At 43.3% G+C, this 20,054-nt stretch overlaps 2 protein-coding genes across 3 annotated transcripts; both read left to right on the forward strand.

Annotated features, from left to right (window-relative positions):
- Positions 1,069 to 2,544, forward strand: LOC8075538 (heat stress transcription factor C-1b). Its single transcript, XM_021455592.1, has 2 exons — positions 1,069 to 1,617; positions 1,729 to 2,544. Exons 1-2 carry the CDS (start codon positions 1,330 to 1,332, stop codon positions 2,221 to 2,223), a joined length of 783 nt encoding a protein of 260 aa, XP_021311267.1. The 5' UTR covers positions 1,069 to 1,329; the 3' UTR covers positions 2,224 to 2,544.
- LOC8062135 lies at positions 8,971 to 11,782 on the forward strand. Of its 2 annotated transcripts, none has more exons than XM_002456258.2 (5): positions 8,971 to 9,225; positions 9,369 to 9,546; positions 9,864 to 10,058; positions 10,521 to 10,753; positions 11,122 to 11,782. In XM_002456258.2, the coding sequence occupies exons 2-5, from the start codon at positions 9,399 to 9,401 to the stop codon at positions 11,689 to 11,691; spliced, it is 1,146 nt and encodes a 381-aa protein (XP_002456303.2). In that variant the 5' UTR covers positions 8,971 to 9,225; positions 9,369 to 9,398; the 3' UTR covers positions 11,692 to 11,782. The 2 variants fall into 2 exon arrangements, with proteins under 2 accessions (XP_002456303.2, XP_021311472.1); XM_021455797.1 differs by having other exon boundaries at positions 8,978 to 9,225; positions 10,521 to 10,688; positions 11,122 to 11,642.

Below are 20,054 nucleotides of genomic sequence, written 5' to 3' on the forward strand. Positions count from 1 at the left end.
ACGTGTTGGGCTTGTAGTCGTCGAAGGGGAGGGCTTTACTAGACTGGTAAAGTGGTAAGTACTCATGCTAACCATTCTCGGCTCTGTGTTTTGGATGGATTAGGCAACAAAAGCGAGGGCAAGGAATCTGTCTGGTGCACCGCACTTAAGATATTGCTGTGCTCTGATGTTTACCTTGACTTTAGCAGCAAACGTGCCAGATCGACCTGCTCCCACTCCCACCTTTTCCTTCCACCGCCTCCCTGATCAGTGGATCGTTCAGTTTCCGGAAGTCCTTTGTTAAAGGGTGAGCTGTGCGCCGCGTGGCCCCGTCCACACACCTCAAGGCAAAGGAACTTACCAACGTGAGGTCTGAGGAGTAGTAGAGTGACCGAGTCCGGTAGTCTCTCCCAAATTACGAGTAGCACAAACTCTGTCCTGCTCACTGTCGAAGCAAGAGTTTAGAGAAAATGCATGAGAATAGAGAGAGAGAGAGAGATCTGCTGCCTGCACATCTCAAATTTTTTTTCTCAATCACACAAAAGGTTTACCAGCCATTTATATTAAAGACAGAGGAAAAAAATTAATATAACACGTCTAACCAGCACCTTAATTAGGGAATCAGAAGAGTTCTACATATACGCTTAGACCTATCCTAACATTGTCATTAGAACGCCGAGCTTTTGTCTCCGGTGATCTCAATATCTCACCGTACACACGTCGTCGTCCAAAGATCACCAATATCATATCACGTCACGCTAAAACTAAAAAAAGCGCAACAGGCTAGGGAAGAAAAAGCGGAAGCGCCACGCCTGTAAAACGGACATGCTATGACCCGGGGGACAGCGCGACACTTTTATGCCTGTGCCGCCACACGTGGCCCGTGCTACGCGACAAGCACCGAATCGTCCAAAAAAGATCCGGGTACGCCACCAGCGCGCCACCTCACCGCGCAAATCACATGGCTCCATTTGTTGCCGCCGAGCGCCGAGCCACCTGGCCTCCGTCTTCCTCTGGGCACTCGCGTCGCGTCCGCGGTCCGCCCCGCGAGCTGAGGCCGCCCGCCGATAAGGTCGGCAGCCGAGCCAGATACTGTATATAGGCGGCGGCAGGCGCGCTTTACCGCCCCCGGACAGAAATATCTGTGGACATGTTGGACTCGCCCCGCACCGACGAACGAGACGAATAAACCCACACGCCCACCACATCCACACACACCCGAGCGAAAACAACAGCGAGCGAAAGAAAAGCGAGCGGCTTTCTTATCCGGTTCTTCGCCTCGCCGTGCGCGCGCTCTCCGGGAACGGGAACCGGGGGATCTGTTGTTCTAGCGAGCACCCTGCAAGCGTCATGGGCAGCGAGTGCAAGGACCACCTTCAGCTTCACGCCGCCGGCTACGGCGTCGGCGTCGCCAGCCCGCAGGAGGAGGAGGAGGAGGAGCAGGCGGGCGCCATCGCACCGTTCGTGGCGAAGACGTTCCACATGGTGAGCGACCCGGCCACGGACGCCGTCGTGCGCTGGGGCGGCGCCAGCAACACCTTCCTCGTCCTCGACCCGGCCACCTTCTCCGACTACCTGCTGCCCTCCTACTTCAAGCACCGCAACTTCGCCAGCTTCGTCCGGCAGCTCAACACCTACGTGAGTGCTAGCTACCTCCTCTGCTCCACTCCGCTCCGCTGCGCTCACTCAGCTGGCAGGCACTCCTCGTGTGATCGTAACAGTTGTTGGCGGTTACATATAATAATACAGGGGTTCAGGAAGGTGGACACGGACCGGTGGGAGTTCGCGCACGAGTCGTTCCTCCGGGGCCAGGCGCACCTGCTGCCGCTGGTCGTGCGCAAGAAGAAGAAGAAGAAGGCGGCCGGCGGCTGCCGGGAGCAGCTGTGCGAGGAGGGGGAGGAGGTGCGCGGGACCATCCGGGCCGTGCAGCGCCTGCGGGATCAGCAGCGCGGGATGGAGGAGGAGCTGCAGGCCATGGACCGCCGCCTGCGCGCCGCCGAGAGCCGCCCGGGCCAGATGATGGCGTTCCTCGCCAAGCTCGCGGACGAACCGGGCGTCGTGCTGCGCGCTATGCTCGCCAAGAAGGAGGAGCTGGCCCTGGCCGGTAAGGGGTCGACGACGCCGGCGCCCGGCAAAAGGCGGCGGATCGGGGCCGAGGCCGGCGTGGGCGACGTCGCGGACATGGCGCAGAGCAGGGGCGCCGTGCCGTTCCCGTTCTCTGTTCTCGGCCAAGTGTTCTACTAGGGTAGATAGGGACAGGTCCGTGTAGTGGTGTATATATGACTTGTAGCATAGCTTCCGTTTGATCAGCTACTGCCTACTATAGTGCTACTATGTAAACGGTGAATAGTTTGTTTGCAGAAAATTTAAGTGTGTCGATTATCCGTTTGGGCGCTTCGCAGCCGCGCAGCGCTCTTAACAGCACCTTCTTCGTCTTCGTCTCCGTGTCGCTGACACGAGGAGATGGAGCTGCGTGGGGCTGGCCGTGATGGACTCGATATACTTTGCGTACTAGTTGATGTTAGGTACAAATTTCAAAAATTAAAATAGTAGCTTGAGTAATGAGCAGCGTGTTTCATCACTTGAGATAACAAATGAGCGAATAGTATTTTTAGACAAACAGACTTATTCATATAAAAAAACCTACAGTATTTTGTTCCACCTTTCTTTGCCTTTTTATTTTTTATTTGTTGTCATGTTCTATCCTGTTGTATTATTTGTTATGTAATAATCAGAATATTAACTTTTAGCATATAGACACTCGGTGATTTCATCTAGGGCCTAGTTTAGTGCAAAATATTTTGCAAAATAAATACCATAGTATTTTCGTTTATATATGATAAATATTATATAATCATGGACTAACTAGACTTAGAAGATTCGTCTCGCAAATTACAGATAAACTATGTTATTAGTTATTTTTTAATTTATATTTAATACTCTATAAATGTGCCGCAAGATTTGATGTGATGATAAATCTTTAAAAAAATAAAATTTTTGAAAAGTAAACAAACTAGATCTGTATGTCACGAAACGGGAAGCACAAAGTGGATGATTTTTTATATTGAACCACTGCAGATGGGAACCCAATCTATTCACCGATTGTTGTGAACTGTTGCAGGTTCTGTGCCACCACTAAGATTGTCCCCGCTCTTTTGGGACCTTGCGATTGTGAGATTTGTAGTTTGTAATCTGCTTCTTCCTCCCCTGTTCCATTGTGTTTATGTGCAGCGAAATAATCCGAGGTGAAACTAAAATTTCCAGTGTAGTGGTCTTGTAGAGTGTTAGGAACTTAGGATCCCTATTTCAGAGTCTACCAGTTGGCCAGGCCGCCGCCATGCCAAAGAGGGAAGCCTAGGCCTTGTTTAGTTCCGGAAAAATTTAGGATTTCGTTACTGTAGCACTTTCGTTTTTATTTGACAAATATTATCTAATCATGAACTAACTAGGATCAAAAGATTTGTCTCGCGATTTACAGAGAAACTGCATAATTAGTTTTTGTTTTTGTCTATATTTAATGCTTTATGCATGTGACACAAGATTCGATGTGACGGGTAATCTTGAAAACTTTTTGGATTTTGGGGTGAACTAAACAAGGCCCTAATCAAGGTAAAAGGGAGTGTTCAGTGGTGCAGTAGAGGGTTTGGGTTGCAAACTACTCCCTCTATTCTAGTATATAAGGCGTAACCACTTCTGGTTCAAAGACCAAGAATGCATTTAATTCTCTCTCTCAGTACTAGTACTACTGCATTAATGTCTGTGAGAGGTCACGCCTTTTATTATGAGACATGACTAAAAAGTAGTTATGCCTTATATATATATATATATATATATATATATATATATATATATATATATATATATATATATATATATATATATATATATATATATATATATATATATATATATATATATATATATATATATGACGGAGGGAGTATATTAAATCGCTCGACTACTTATTGGAGGCAAAAAAACCTATGTGTTAGTGTTAACAAGTGTGTTTTATGTGATGATTGATATATCATTGTTTTTAATGTTAGTGTTGATATAATTTGTCAAGGATGGATATGAAGAGCGAAAAATGTACTACATATGTCAAGTTCTCAAATATACTTTAAATAATTCTTTCATAATTTTTATTGATTTTATTCTAAGTTTTGGTATCTTTGTTATTGAAGAGTTTTTATTTGCTTTTATCATAAATGATGCGAGTTTTTAATTGAAAGTTATGATACATACATATACGCACATCCATTTTCACTAGTACTCCCTCCGTCCCAAAATAATTATCGTTCTCACTTCTGAGAAATACCTTAGTTAAATATATATTAAAAATATTAATATTTATGTTACACAATTAGGCCTTGTTTAGTTTCCATCAAAATTCAATAAGTTTTCAAGATTCTCTGTCACATCGAATCTTGCGGCACATGCATGGAGCACTAAATGTAAATGAAAAAAACTAATTACACAGTTTATCTGTAAATCACGGGACGAATCTTTTAAGCCTCGTTAATATATAATTAAACAATATTTGTCAAATACAAATGCAAAAGTGCTACAGTAGTGAAATCCAAAAAGTTTTCACGACTAAACAAGGCCTTAGTATCATTGGAATGATTTTTAAAATTAGTTTTTTAACAAATTTATTTAGAGATATAAATATTGCACATATTTTTTACAAATCGAATCGAACTCTTGACGCGAAAACTGAAAACTACGTTTAATTTGGGACAAAGGAAGTAACCGGGTAAGTAATATTGCCCAAAGAAAAGTTAAGTGTGGCGATTTAGGATCCGCTTGGGCGTTTGGCAGCGCTCCTGTTCACTTCGTGAGAATGGTTCCTCTTCGGCTAAATAGCTAAAAGTCTGAAAAGAAACATTTCTCCGTTTACTACCCAAGTAACTGGAAACTAAAAAAAACACATGCTCCTCAATTTTTTATTCAATGCTTACAGAACTATTTTAGAATCACACCCACCTGCCTTCTTAATATAATCACTCTAATTTTTCGATCAAATCGGTGGAAGACCCCCACCTACTTATAATGGACTAGAGCATCTCTAGCATTACTATCTAAAATAAACTATCTATTTTGCCTGTTTGTCTAACCATCTATTTTCATATTACTCATATTTTTTCTAACTCTAGTAATACTATCTAAAACAGGCCACCCAAACTATCCTAGTAGAGAATGACATATGGATCCCACATGTCATCCTCTTTGGTGTTCTTCTCATCACAACTGCATGTCGTGGGTAGGCTGTTGTTGTAAGTGCATTAAGCCACTTAATGTGTTTTGGATGATTGAATGACAACCATGATTAAAGGAACTAATGATCTTGCTAAGTGTGAAACAGGGAAAAGCTATCTCACAGTTATGTGATCCAAGTTTACAAAAGCCAAAATTATGTATTGTTGTATGAAGCAATCTAGTTCAAGCACAAAACAACAATGCAAATGGAATTACTGAAAGAGGCTTATTTATTGTGAAGATAGCTATCAATCATATGAAAGCAAAAATGAAAAGTATAAAATTGATTGGATGATTCAAAGCAACATATGACTTGAAGACTTGAGATGGTGAAAATAGCAAGAAAAGGCTTCGAGGTACTAAGCAAGGGTGAAGGGCAAGCGACGGCTTGATGACCGAAAAACCTAGCTCGGGTGAAGAAGGAATTACTTGTATTTAGTTGAGGTACTAATCAAGCTCTAAGGGTCATGTTGATGTGGAGGATCAAATCTACTATTGAAGTAGTTAATGGAAATGACTTGGTATATTTGGAGTCAAATCTATCTATTGATTGAAACCAAGTCATGTGCTCAAGATGGCTATGCTCAAGATGAAAACAAGTTTGACATGATGACATCCTCAGCTTATCAAGAATTGAAAGAAAGGCTTTGGTTTGATGGAAGCTTCTCAAGTGGTTTAAATTTGATTTATCTTTTGGTCTTGAGTTGATAGGAAAGCCGTACTATTAAGAGGGATGCACCATGATCATAGATTAATACTCTCTAGTGCTCAAGTCAACCCTTGTGAGGTCTTAGAGAGGCTAACCTGAGAGCTGAACTCTTTGTGCACAGGCCGTGCATACCGGACGTGTCCGGTATGATACCGGACGCGTCCGGTATGAGTACTGTTGCGCACACTAACTTTTTGAGTTGCGGTAACCAGGGAGTTGTTCTGGAGCGCGTCAGCACTTCCGGTGCGCGTCAGTAGTGCTGACTTGTCGGAAGTTCCGACGTACGTCGGGAGTTCCGACATAGGCTTCACCGTGGTGGGGAGTAGCAAGCTGACAGGGGTAAGTTTGTTGGCCTCGTTCATATCGGACGTGTCCGGTATGATACCGGACGCGTCCGGTATGGCCAACGGCTAGTTAACGGCTAGTTTTGAAAACTGTCTTTAAATACCCCTCAGCCCTCCTCTTTGAGGGCTGTTGATTCTGCTGGCTTGAAGATACATTGCTGAGCTTTGCTAACTCTCCACAACCCTCTCTTTGTGAGTGTTTGGTCTAGATTGACAAATCCATCTTGTGGGTTGAAAGATCTTCGGTTTTGAGAGCAAGCCACCACTTGAGCACTTGAGCATATTGTCTATCTCGTGACTTGCATTTGTTACTCTTGGACTCTTCGGTCCTAGACGGTTAGGCGTCGCCGGAGAGCACCCAAGTGTTTGTGGTTGCCTCGGATTGTTTGTGCAGGTCGGATTTCGCCTCCGCAAGGGAAGAAATCATCTAGTGGAAGGAGGAGTTGGAGTTGGAAGAGACTCCGGCTAGAGTTACCTTCGCGGTATTCTCTAGGGAGGACCTTTGAGCTAGAGTGACCTTAGTGGTATCCTCTAGGTCATCGAGTGCCTTACCCGTAGCCCCCTCAACGGAGATTAGGTCTCTACGGAGACCGAACTTCGGTAAAACAAATTTTGTGTCTCCCTTCGCATTACATTTGAAATTTGTGTCTTATCTCTTGTGTGAGCTTCTCTGCAGGGTTCTAGTGTCATACATACTGTGATTGAGACTCTTGCAGGGAGAGGAAGAAGTTTCACAGCACAAGGATTGAATATCCTCTGCTCGTGAATTCCGGACGCGTCCGAGATCAAGCCGGACGTGTCCGAGTTGGACAGCACAGCAGAATATATTTCATTTGTATTATCTGTGTTGGATACCTTCTTGTAGGGTGTTGTATTTCTATACATCATCATATAAGCTGTGTGTAGGTTTTGGAGAAGCTGGAGAACAGAAACAGCTAGGTGTTGTGTGCTCGTGTATCTCGGACGTGTCCGAGTTGATATCGGACGCGTCCGGTATTTGCGAGTTGTCAATAATATTTCTTTCTGTGATCTAATCTCTGTGGTGCAGGTGTTAGACTTATTTAATAGTGTTTACAACTGTCTCTCTGATTATCTTTGTGTGGAGTTTTTCTTTTGCGTGAAAAACTCCAGTTCTAATCATTTCCGCATTTTAAGTTGTAAATTTTCAGAAACGCCTATTCACCCCCCTCTAGGCGCATCCTTGGTCCTTTCAGTTGTGTAGGGAGCTCTGCTCACAGAGCCCATGCCGGGGGCAAGGGCCGCAGTGCAGACCACTAGAGGAGGTGGGAAAGGACCACAAGCTATCGTGGTGGTCACCGGCAGTGTCACGGTGGCTAGGTGCGGGTTGGGGAAGTTTCTTGGCGTGCAGAAGGAAGACCAGCAGCGACCCTCCATATTTGGCAGAGGAGGGTGTGGTGGCAGCAGTGGACCCCCGAACCCCCCCCCGGGGGGAATTTGGTCGATGGGGGTCACGCCGACTAGGCCGGCGGTGGACCAGGTGCCACAACTGGCCGGGATGGAGGACAATGAAGATGAGCATGGGTAGTTTGGGAGGAAGATAGCACAACAGGGATGGAGGAGCTGTGGGCCATGGACCATCACATGCAGCTTTAATTTTGAAATTTATATGCTTACATATGTCGCAAATGATCTGTTTCTGGTGTAGAATGAACCTTCAAGCTAGCAAAGAACAGTTAGAATGGCTAGCACCACCATGGAGAACACAACGTGTGAAGACCTAAATGAAACTCTTTGTGGCCTGTGTCATACTTATTCCAAACACGCCAACCATGAAACAGGTTAGGCTATTGTCAACTCCTTTGAGATGATCCTACTGGAAGTGGTAGCAGCCCAAGTGAGCCCATTGGGCCAAAACGCCGCAAAGGCCAACGGACTCAAGCCAAGTGCCATTGTCGCAGAACCAGAGTGGGCGAAGTAGTGTGTGAAGACAGCTATCCCACCAACGTGTGGTTAAAACAACTGACGGCTGCTATAACGGATCATCATGTTTCCATCGGTAGAGTGCGGCAGCCACCTCCTCTTGCCCCATGACCAAGCTCGCCTTAATAATGTTCCACAAGGCGTTATTAGACACTCTCTTGGGAGCGCTAATGTGCTAGGTGGAGGGGTACCGCCTCGCCCAAGGAGAAAGGTGGAGATTAGGCTGTGTGCCCCGTATTCAAGGCTGCACTTTGAGAAAGGGACGACAGGTGACGACAAAAGCAGGTGACGACTGGAGATTAGAAACATGAATGTAAGTTCTCTCTCTTTTCACTAAAAACATGAAAAATAGTACTATTTGAGTATTACTATTTTTTGGTCTCTGATATCTTTTTCCACTACTCAACACCTTTCTTTGGTACAAAATAATAGTTCATTGAAGTTTAGTAGGTGCATTCAATTTCGTAAGGAGCAAACTTATAAAGAGCGTTTTTTTTCCTAAAGTCTGGCCAATTAATCTGCCGGTTGATTTTTTTATCACCTTTTTTCGCTTTTTTACACGCAGGTCTATTCTCTTTTTTTTTCGATCTAGAAATTAATGCATCCAATGAATACCTTATGTATTTGGTTTGGATTCGAGTCCAACACCGATGCACAGTGCTAAGTCGGATTGATCACCTTTAGAGGAAAAGGACACGTGAGGCAGAAGCAAATAGAAACCGTATATAATTATAAGCTCGACCCTTAACCCGCCGCCAGAACTCGACTCGCCCGCCGCCGATCTCCTCCACCCGCTCGCCGCGCCGCAACCCGGAGAGGAAGCTGCGCTCGGTCGAGCACCACCTGGGGCCCAGCGTCCTCGCGAGTCGCAACCAGCTCCGGCGCGGCGTCCGCCCTCTGCAGCCCCAGTGTTCCCGCGACCGTCGCTGCTGTCCTACTTTGCCACTCGCCCCTCGCCACCTTGGCCGGCGACGAGCACCACCAGGACACCAGGTATTCCCTCCCCTTGGTCCAAATGGTTTGCGCCGTGCTCGGTTCCACACGTGTGATTGCGCCGGGTCTGGTTCGATTTTGCTGGTACCAGTGTAATCATCATCCATCTAATGGTTCCATTAATTTGTCTCTTCTCGGTGCAGGAAAGATCCCTCTATCAGTGATCTGTGACTATGGACTTGCTTTGCTTGGCCCTCGTTATTCTGGTGCCTCAACCTGGACTCGTCGATAATGAAGAAGATGACATTCAACCTGATTTCTCCGATGAGGAAGATTACCTGTTCAGTGATGCTGATTACGAAGAACTTAAAGCTGAAGATGGTAGGTACACTGTCTCTCTTTATTTTTCTTTCACCTACTGTACTACTTAATTATTCGCAGGATAAATTTGTTTATATAAGGCCCCATTTGGAACGTGTCGTTTCCTCAGGATTCTTGCTGGAACGGAATTGTGATGTTTCATTTGAAGCCATGCGTTTCAACTTTCAAATAGGGTCTAGATCGAATAGAAAGTGTCGGGGATATAAAAAATGATGTTACCTAGTGCACCTGATTGTTAGCATGACGGGAAGTTTATAAAGTGACTATTGATTGATGAATTATAAATTTATAATTTGTATATGTTTTGTTGCTACCAGTGGCAGGATTTATTGAAAAACTTGGGCCTGTGGAACACGAAGAGAGACTAACCTTGATGAAAGCTTCTTTCGGCATCCCATCTGAACCTCTACGCCACGGCAACCTTCATCCCCTTCCCGAATGCACTAGAGAACGGAGGCATGTTGGGGATCGAGTTTGGCACACATACTACCACATGAGTAAACTTGTTGAAAGTAAGTTATGTCACTCCTTCTACTTCCCTAGCTCGTCTTACAACATTTCAATATATTGCTATCTAACTGTTTTTAAGATTCAAGTTGGTGGTTGTGGATGGATGTTTCACTTTCAGTGCTTCTCTTAGGTCCATTGGTCTATGCTAGATTATATAATATTTTACAATTTTGATTACTAATTTGAATGCCATTAAGAAACGGTGAGATGCTAGTGTATAATAACAATTATTTGGAAGGGAGGTGTGGGTGTACACCCCACGAACCACATTCAATTTTTCCTAACTTGAATTTGAGTGTAAGTATTTTTTAATGGTATAACTTCAAAATTTTCAGGGTATAATCGAGCATTTTTATTTAAATGATAATATAATCTAATTCACAACCACATAATAGTATCATTTTTATTTAAACTCTATTTTAATACAGTACTGATCTTTTCCGTACGTGTTCTTTTCATTCTAGCTGACTTGCCAGCAATGCGCTATACTCAATGCAATGATCCAAGAGTTGGGCAACAATGTTTTCATGAGCCAACCCCTATTCTACATATTTTCGATGTGAAATTACAAACATGTCTGGCGGATGTGACCAGTCCAATTGAGGTGTATGGGATTGTTGCCATCCGTGACGGTGAGGACTATTGTCGTAATTATCTTTTTAATCGATCACGAGAAGATCCACTTGATATTAGCCTTGTAATTATTCTATATGCCTTTGATTTTATGCTTCGCAAGTAAGCATTTTTTTTCAAAGTAAAATTATGTAAGAAATTTGTATGAATATACTGTAGCACATACTAGTGGTGGCCTTTTGGGTTCAATAAATCATCTCAAAATATACTTAATATCATGATAATGTGGAAATTATGCCAAAAGTTCCAAGTCTTCAATATATTTCCACTTAGGCATGAAAAGTCATAAGATTATTCAAATTAGCTATGGTGTTAAGTAGCAAGGTAGGATCTTGCTATATTTATTCACGTTGCATGGTGGTTGGTACTAGTTACGTGCAAAGCATATGTGAACATGGACTTATATATTTTTCCTTTCTTACAAAATGACAGACTGATGGCTATCTCCGCTTGTTGAGCCCTAGAAGAGGCATGTCTATGAGATTCAATTGCCTAATTGAAGTTGATATCAGAGTGAAAGCAACAGGGGATGATGGTACAGACGATAAGACCCTTGCTGATAGTTGCACGGAGATTGTCGAGGATCAAATTTATTTTGATTCTCTCTACAGATGCACTATGAGCGGTCCATATGGTTCTGCAGTTTTTTATTTCACTGTATTTCAATTGGGTTTTGAGGCAACCATAGAGCTTGACTTCTTGGAAGTACCTGAAGGCGGGTTCAACATACAAATGTGTGGATACACCATTGTTCAGAAGAACTATTATGCTTTCATTGGCAAAAATTGTGAGTGCGACAGCTTCGTTAGCTCGACTGGGAGATTCCAACAGTATTTTGTAGCAGCTGTGCAAAACGATGACTACTTTTTGGTGGACTTTGCGGAGGGAAAATCGCCTCTTGTTTTTAAACCAAATATTCATGGCAGCGAAGAAAAAGAGTACTCCTTCCACAATGGTGCTCTAGTGTCTGTTAAGGTGTCTTGGTCCACAGCCTTCGACTAGTTTGTAATGTGTAGTGGGGCAAGGCTTCTTAGGCCTTGTTTATTTACCAAAAATTTTCAAAATTCTCTATCACATCGAATCTTTGGACACATGCATGGTGTATTAAATATACATAAAAACAAAAACTAATTGCACAGTTCATCTGTAAATCGCGAGACGAATCTTTTAAGCCTAGTTACTCCATGATCGGACAATGTTTGTCAAATAAAAACGAAAGTGCTACAGTGTTATTTTCCAACAGTTTTTGCGAACTGAACAAGGCCTTAAACGGTTGACGTTTTATAGTGACTGCCTTTTTTCCATAGATTATTGTTACTTGGTTAGGCCTATGTCTTTGAAACTAGATAATGTAACTTCTAAAAGTCAACGGTCTCATACATCGTGAAATCAGTGGCGGAGCCAGGATTTAAATTTTGGGTATTCTCTTGTTGATGTCTGGTGGGCCGCCACTCAGTTTTTGCCTCTAACCTCATGAGCAACGTGCGCCCTCACCGGTCGCCATGTAGGCGTAACATAGAGACAGTGGCTGCGCTGCACGCCCCGCACCGCTAGGAGCTTAGGACACTGGGAACCAGCAGTGCCGCCACTACGTCATGCCTGGTCGGCTAGGGTTAGAGATTTAGGAACGAGGATTATGGAATTGTCTCACACTCATGCCTTGTTCACTCACACGAAAAGAATAGTTCGTTATACATGTTATCATGTGCATATTTCGATTTGTCTTGGAAATGAGTTTAGAAATAAGATATGATTTGTACTAATATTTGGTGGCATGAGCCAATATGTATGTGGTCTGGAGATAAATAATTAGGTTTTCATTTGTAGAAACAACAAAATAGAATAATTTTGACAATCGAGCTAATATAGAACCTATGTGGAAAAAGAAATACAAGGATAGACTAAAAACATGAGAGAAAAATTTTATTTGCTAAATATAGAAATATATATATATAATGTATAAAAAGTTGGGTATTTCTGAGAATACCAGGAATACCCATTGTATCCGCCAGTGCGTGAAATGGATGTAGTACATAGGAAGCACACATGGATTTCAAATTTAGAACTATATGTCTATCCGAGTATATAAAAAATCCAGATCCTGCTAGGCAGGGCCATCCCCTCATACATAGAGGGGAATGCAAATGTTAATCTTCTACGTGCACCAATTTAGTTGTGTCCCCATGTTGTTTTTGAGTTCCTACTAGTAATGTTTGTGCGTTGCGACACGTGAAAATATCTAAAATATCATTAAAAAAGATGCTAGCAAATCAATGTCATTGCAAATTATATACAATATTGCCCATAAAAACACAAATTTAAAAGAGAGTTATGATCCATTTGCAATGCGCTAACTGCAGTAGCAATCTTGGTACTCTATTTCTTACTCAAAGCAGTGAGCATGCACGCAAAGTCAAAGCTGCAACTTAGCCCACAACTCAATCTCCAGATTCAGTGCCAATCTTAACATATAAGAGCTCTTACTCGCATAAATCTCGAACTGTGCAAAATCGACACTGTAGCTTTTTCGTTTGTATTTGACAAATATTGTCCAATCATGTCTCGTCAATTTCGACCAAACTGTGCAATTAGTTTTTATTTTTGTCTATATTTAATACTTCATACATGTGTCTAAAGATTCGATGTGACGGAGAATCTGAAAAATTTTGCAAAATTTTTTGGAACAAAACAAGGCCAAAGTACAAAAATGCATTTGCATTGACGCATCTCGAACTCCATATCCCCAACCAGAACTGTCAGAAATAAGGCTGCATCGCGTCGAATTGGACAGGTGTCTTCAATGGAGGTGTTCTCTCTTTTTTTTTTTAAAAAAAAAAGAACCTGTTGGCCGGCCTTGGATTAATAAGGCCTTGTTTAGTTCACCCTGAAAACTAAAAAGTTTTCAAGATTCTCCGTCACATCGAATCTTATGGCACATGCATGAAACATTAAATATAGACGAAAATAAAAACTAATTACACAGTTTAGCTGTAAATCGCGAGACGAATCTTTTGATCCTAGTTAGTCTATGATTGGATAATATTTGTCACAAACAAACGAAAGTGCTACAGTACCGAAAACTTTTCACTTTTCGGAACTAAACAAGGCCTAAGGTAGAAAGAGTCTACAACCTAGCGCACGAGTGGTACGGCCCCACTGTGGCAGACCGCCGCAGGAGGTTAAGAGAGCTAAACTAATTACTCATAGTGTTGTTTTCAACAAAGAGAGGTCCGAGGACCTTCCCCTTTGATACGTGAGCAAACCTGCGTCGGCGTGCTGATCTTGTTATTGAAGATGGCGGCGTTTCGCTGATTCCAGATGCACCACAGCGTGAGGATCGCCAGGGTGTGGGCTGTTTTGTTCCCTTGCTCGATCATCTTCAGGAACCATTCCTCGACATCCGCTGTTGTGCCCCATTGCACCGGCTGCAGGTTCCCATAGTTGCTCCAGTCGGCTACCTGCTCTCAGACACAGCAAGAGAAGCGACACTCGACAAACAGATGCATAGAAGTTTCCAGATTCCGGATGCAAAGGCCACAGAAATAGTTGTTTTTCCAACCACGCACTTGCAGTCTCGCTGCTATCCATAACCGGTCCTGGAGTAGCAACCATAGGAAGAATTTACATTTCGACGGTGCCCACGCCTTCCATACTAGCTTTGGTGAGTTGGAGAGTATACTGCCACTGAACTGAATGCTATAAGCAGACTTGGTGGTGTATTTCCAGACTTGGTGGTGTATTTCCCACTGGACTTCAATTTCCAGTGGATTTGGTCCTCCTCTGTGGTGTACAAGTTGAGGTGCAAGGATTGCAGTCAACCTAAAAAATTCGGCTTGCCCCTTCAATGATCTAATGTTTACATCACAAAGAGAGATTATTTATTAAAGTTTGAAATATCAGCATTGTTCGCCTAGACGTAAGTCTAGCCCGCGTTTAGACGCTAGTCATGAGGTTAACGACTAGTTTAGGCCGTAGACTTTAGTCTAGACTGTGAGACTATCCTGATGGTCAACTCTAGTCAAAGAACATTTAGACAGGGCTAGACATGCATTAGACTCTATTACACGATTGACTAGGTGGCCTAGACATAAGTTTAAGCACTAAGACAACCCAAATCTCACCTGAACAACACACACTAAAATATACAGCCACCACGTGAATTGATATAGCTTATAATTTAGTTAATTATCATATCATGATATATCTTACAATTTAGCTAATTTTCTTATTTGATAATGATATAGGTTATAATTTAATTAATTATTATCATAGCATATCAATTGTCTAGCATGTTATAGTGATAATTGGGAAGTGAGAATCATGTTATTATCACAATATGTGATTCTCTTCACTTCCTATGGTTTCTAAATTGTCAATTGTCATATAGCTATATATATATGTTAAGAGAGAATAGGAAACTATTGTCATTCATTCAAATAAGAGTTGTTCATATGTTATCAACTCATAACATTGTCTCTGTGTTATCGATCCTGGCCTGGAAGGGCCGGGAATGGTTAACTGAACGATGCCTAAATAAGTTAACAACTGCAGTAACAATTAACTGAATTAATACAAGAAATGGCATCCCTCAGCCAAATTAATTGGTCCATAAGCAATGGCATCATCAGTTTTAAATATACTTGGGTAAATATTTGGTCGAGTCATCTGAATTCTGTTAATTTTCTCCAAATCCAAAGAACGCAAGAAAAAAATTGAACAACCAAACAGTAAAATAAAGGGAGATACAAAGAGAGCACCTGAGCTTTGCCCAACAAAATTTGATAATAAGTGCTACGATGTTTTTGCTCTGTTGATTACCTCTATATGAGTTGGGTCCTAGTATCCCTGTCGGCATGACTGGAACAAGTTTTGGTCACCTAAAAATTTCACCAAGATTGATAAAAACAGTTGTTCAGTTCACGCCTTAAAAGTCTGTTGACACAGACCCAGCTTGGCACCCTTCGTTCTTCCTCTCTGTTGATCCTGTTGTGGTGGTTCTTGTTTTGATGGCTAGACTTTGATGTCAACTAAATCATGGTGGAGTTGGCTCAATCGCAATCTCATTGCAAATTTGTTTCCCACACGCTTTAAAACCCGTGCACATGCGCTGAGCTAGCTCTTGGACAGCGCGTGGCCGCACTCACCCTGGCCACACTAAGGCCTTGTTTAGTTCCAAAAAATTTTGCAAAACAGGCACTGTAGCATTTTCGTTTGTATTTGACATATATTGTCCAATCATGCACTAACTAGGCTCAAAAGATTCGTCTCGTCAATTTCGACCAAACTGTGCAATTAGTTTTTATTTTCGTCTATATTTAATACTCCATATATACGTCTAAAGATTCGATGTGACGGGGAATGTGAAAAATTTTGCAAAATTTTCTGGAAGTAAACAAGGCCTAACATCTCGCGGTCAGCCATGGCAAGCTACTGCCGGCCGTGCCCTAGCTCAAGCCGGACAGGCTTGACCGTAGCTGGCCTCTGTTTGGGACCGCTTCTGCGCCCACTTCTTGTGGGACAAAACGATTCGGGGCTGCAAACGTCACGATTCTAGCCTGGCTTCATTTGCCCGCGATTCTTCTCACCACCCCCTTTCAACGTAGAAGCTGAAGCGGCTCGGAGGCAGCCAGTGGCGGATCCAGAAACGGATCAAGAAGGGAGCTAAATAACATAGACTAAATTTTTTTTCTTGCTCAATACAGTGCACTAATAGATATAGCTAAGATTGATAATTTAATATTGATTTAAAGTTTTTAAAGACAAAGATTCGTAGAATAAACATAGAAAAAATACCAAATATATGAAATCTTTTGCAAAAAAAGAAAACCTATTAAAAGATTTTTGAGTCCAAGAGGGGGCTGCAGCCACCCCAGCCCCCCCCTTGAATCCGCCAATGGAGGCAGCAATGGGAGCAAGCGGACAGATTCCTTCGCCTCCTTCTTCCTGCTCACGGTCACAGCGCCTCTCCACGGACCGCGCCGTCGTCTCCGCCCACCACCGAGCCGCCCCTGCTGACTCCTTCCCACCGCCCTCGTCGATCTGGGAGAGTGCGCTAGTGCCCTCAGCGGTCAAGAACCAGTCATCTTCCTCTTCACCGGCATGCTCCAGGAAACATAATCTGGCAATCTAGGACCAATTTTTTTTGCATTAGTTTTGTTCTCGGAAAAGAGAATTGGGAGTGTGTAGTTATTTGTCGACAGATTTTACATGGTTAAATCTATCAAAATTTTTAAATGCGACCTAGTAGTGGTGGTTATAGCACAAATCCTAAAGCACAATCTAATGAATAGAAATCTGACACATTTAGTAAAAAAAAAAGTTTGTAGCAAAAGTCAAGAGAATTTGGGTCCTTCCGCGGTCAGTGGGCTTCCTCTCGGAGAGATTGCGGTATTGGGCCAACATCACAAGTAGGCCTGGCCTAAGACATTAGGCCAGTTTCATTTTCATCAACGGTTTGTAAAGGGAAATATGTAGTTGTTCAGTGTTTGAATTCCCATTCCCGCTGAAAAAAGCTTCACGCAACGCAACAACCCATAAAGCCGAGGTGCAGGAGGCCGATCTCTTTCCACATTAACCTAGGAATTGTGCAGAAATTTTTCATTTCATTTTCGCTGGAAAAAAATGCAGATAACAGGAGAGAGAAAAATCCCGCAATCCAAAATGGCCCTGAGAAGCAGGCCGGACATTAGTAGGTGCACCGGCCATAAAGGATGAGTACCACGAATGGAACTGTCCATATTGGTGCCAACCGTGGCTACATACAGAGTACTCGATTCAAAAAAAAAAAAATGAGTACTCTTCAGGCGGCATGTCGTGGTCTCATGGATGGAGCAGAACAGAATGATGGGCTGCAACAATAACCAAAGCAAAGCCGTGGGAGCTGCACTCCCTGATTTCTGCAGGGCGTTGCACTCGGGAGTGTACCAAATCAATCAGCGGACGGACGGCCCCTAATAATGTAAAGCTGATGCTAGCTCTCGCTTGATTAACCACCAAACAGGCTCGAAAAGGTGATTTTCGTGTCTGTCTTAAAGGGTAATACAGTGCAGTGTACGTAACGTCGCCGACCGTACCACCCAACGCCCAACCGTTTTGCAAATCTATCTTTGCTGTGCTGGCTTTCATTTCCACCGCTCAACTGATTGATGGCATGGCCGTCGTTCTGCCTGTCAGTCAGTCATCTCTGATCGATTAGGACCTGCACGCCACTGCAAGTCTCTTGACAATTTTGCTGGCAACGCGCGGGAGGGAGGTGCAGACATGATGGCCCATACGGCCATACTCCTACACAACAAGAGAAGGGTGCCTGCTGTCAGTTACTAGTATAGTCAAGCAATGGAGGGTGAATGCATTTAACTGCATTCGTTCATGGGTGATTGAAAATGTATGGATGATCATGCCCTCATGCGTTACGTGTTCGTCCCGATGCCAACAGTATGTCATGACTTATTAACCAACGAACAAAGACGAATTATGTTTGTTTCGATGTGACCCTAGTATGTCATATACTTCAAGACATTATCTTCTACTCAGCGATAAATCAATTATTCTATCAATTCTAGTCTCCTACTCCTACAACATCATGTGTGAAATAAAAGAATGACATGAAGACAAGGTAGGGAAACTTTAGACCCGGTTTGGCAAAACTTTCTAAGCAGTTTCAGCTCCAGCTCCTCTATGGCTCTAGGTGAATCTTTACCAAACGTAAGAGTGAGAAAACGGCTCCTCGAATGAAACTCGTGGGAGATGGAGCCGTTTCTAAACTGCATGCAGGAGTGAAGCCTCAGTTCCGTGGCTCCAGCAGCTCCTCTGGGCTTTGGCAAAAAAAACCTTCACTGGCTCCGGACCCTTAGCTGACTGGTAGGAAATCGAGATGACTCCCTCTCTCTTTCGGTTTCAGCATTTCAGGATTGGTGGGACAAGTGAGGCACGGCAACGAAGATTATTGGGATAGCAAAAGGAAGTGGCTCGGATTGATTGCTGTTTAGGCCTTGTTTTGATATAGTCGGATTCACATTAATCCATATGTGTTGGGGTGGATTGGAATGGAACTTGAACTAAATTCCACTCCAATCCACTCCAACGCATGTGAATTGAGGTGAATTCGACAACATCCAAACAAACAAGGTCTTAGCATTGCGGAGGGGCACCGTATTCTGTTCCTACAGTTGCCACTTGCCAAGGCCCTAATCCCAGTATTTTTAATCTTATTATTGTCCTAAATCAATAGCGACTGTTTTCTAATTTTCTTGTAGTAGAAGAATTTTAAGCATGCAGTGGGACATCTTGCAACAGTACCCATGAGGAGTACACTGCACCAGTACTTATTGAATATATGGATGCAGGAGGCACCGACGACGAAGCCTGTAAAAATTGATGCAACGGGACTAATAATTAAGAAAAAAACTATATCAAAACACAGCTTGGTCATGGTATCCCCAACTATACCAGTTCTCATGTTTGGTGTCCGTTCGTTCATGTATGAATCATGCATGGCCGTGCGGGGGGGAAAGGTGGCGGGGTTGCGGTGCACGCATGGAGGTGAAGTACTGAAGTTCTTTGTCCTTCAACCAACTCCCAACCAAAAGGGAGACGAGCTGGCCCCAAGTTTCCACGGTCCATTACTTGTCCGCGGCCCGCCGGCCTTCAGATCGACGTCCTGTTCCGCTCCAAGTCGCAAACGGCGATATTGATGTGCGTGTGCGTCATCATCAGTACAGAAACAGGTGCACCCTTCCCCGTCGATGGTTCGATCTCCACTTCAGCCGGCCGGCAAGGAAGACACATATGCCGGCCAGAGCATCCGTCTCTCAGTAAAGTGCTTCAAACCGTACGCTGAGACGCTCCAACTACCAGACAGAGACCGTAGTTATGGTGGCCCTGGATATGGTTCGAGGATGCCTGCAGTGTTCCGTAGCGTATCCTGTGCCATCGTCCCATACGTATAGTGTTACATGTCTACACTGAGTATAATAACAAGCTGTAAGCAAAACTAGGCCTTGTTTAGTTCGCAAAAATTTTGGGTTTTCGCTACTGTAGCACTTTTGTTTTTATTTGACAAACTTTGTCCAATTAAGGAGTAACTAGGCTCACAAATTATAGGTAAACTGCGTAATTAGTTTTTATTTTTGTCTATATTTAATGCTCCATGCATGTGACTAAAGATTCGATGTGACGGGGAATCTTGAAAAATTTTGCGAACTAAACAAGGACAAATATTGAGATGGACAAGACTGAAGAACATAGAAGAGAAGCGGGCTAAGGCCTTGTTTAGTTCAAAAAATGTTGAGAAATCGACATTGTAGCACTTTCGTTTATATTTGACAAATATTGTTCAATCATGAACTAACTAGGCTCAAAAGATT

The sequence above is a fragment of the Sorghum bicolor genome, chromosome 3, assembly GCF_000003195.3.
Source record: "Sorghum bicolor cultivar BTx623 chromosome 3, Sorghum_bicolor_NCBIv3, whole genome shotgun sequence".
Lineage (NCBI taxonomy): Eukaryota > Viridiplantae > Streptophyta > Magnoliopsida > Poales > Poaceae > Sorghum > Sorghum bicolor.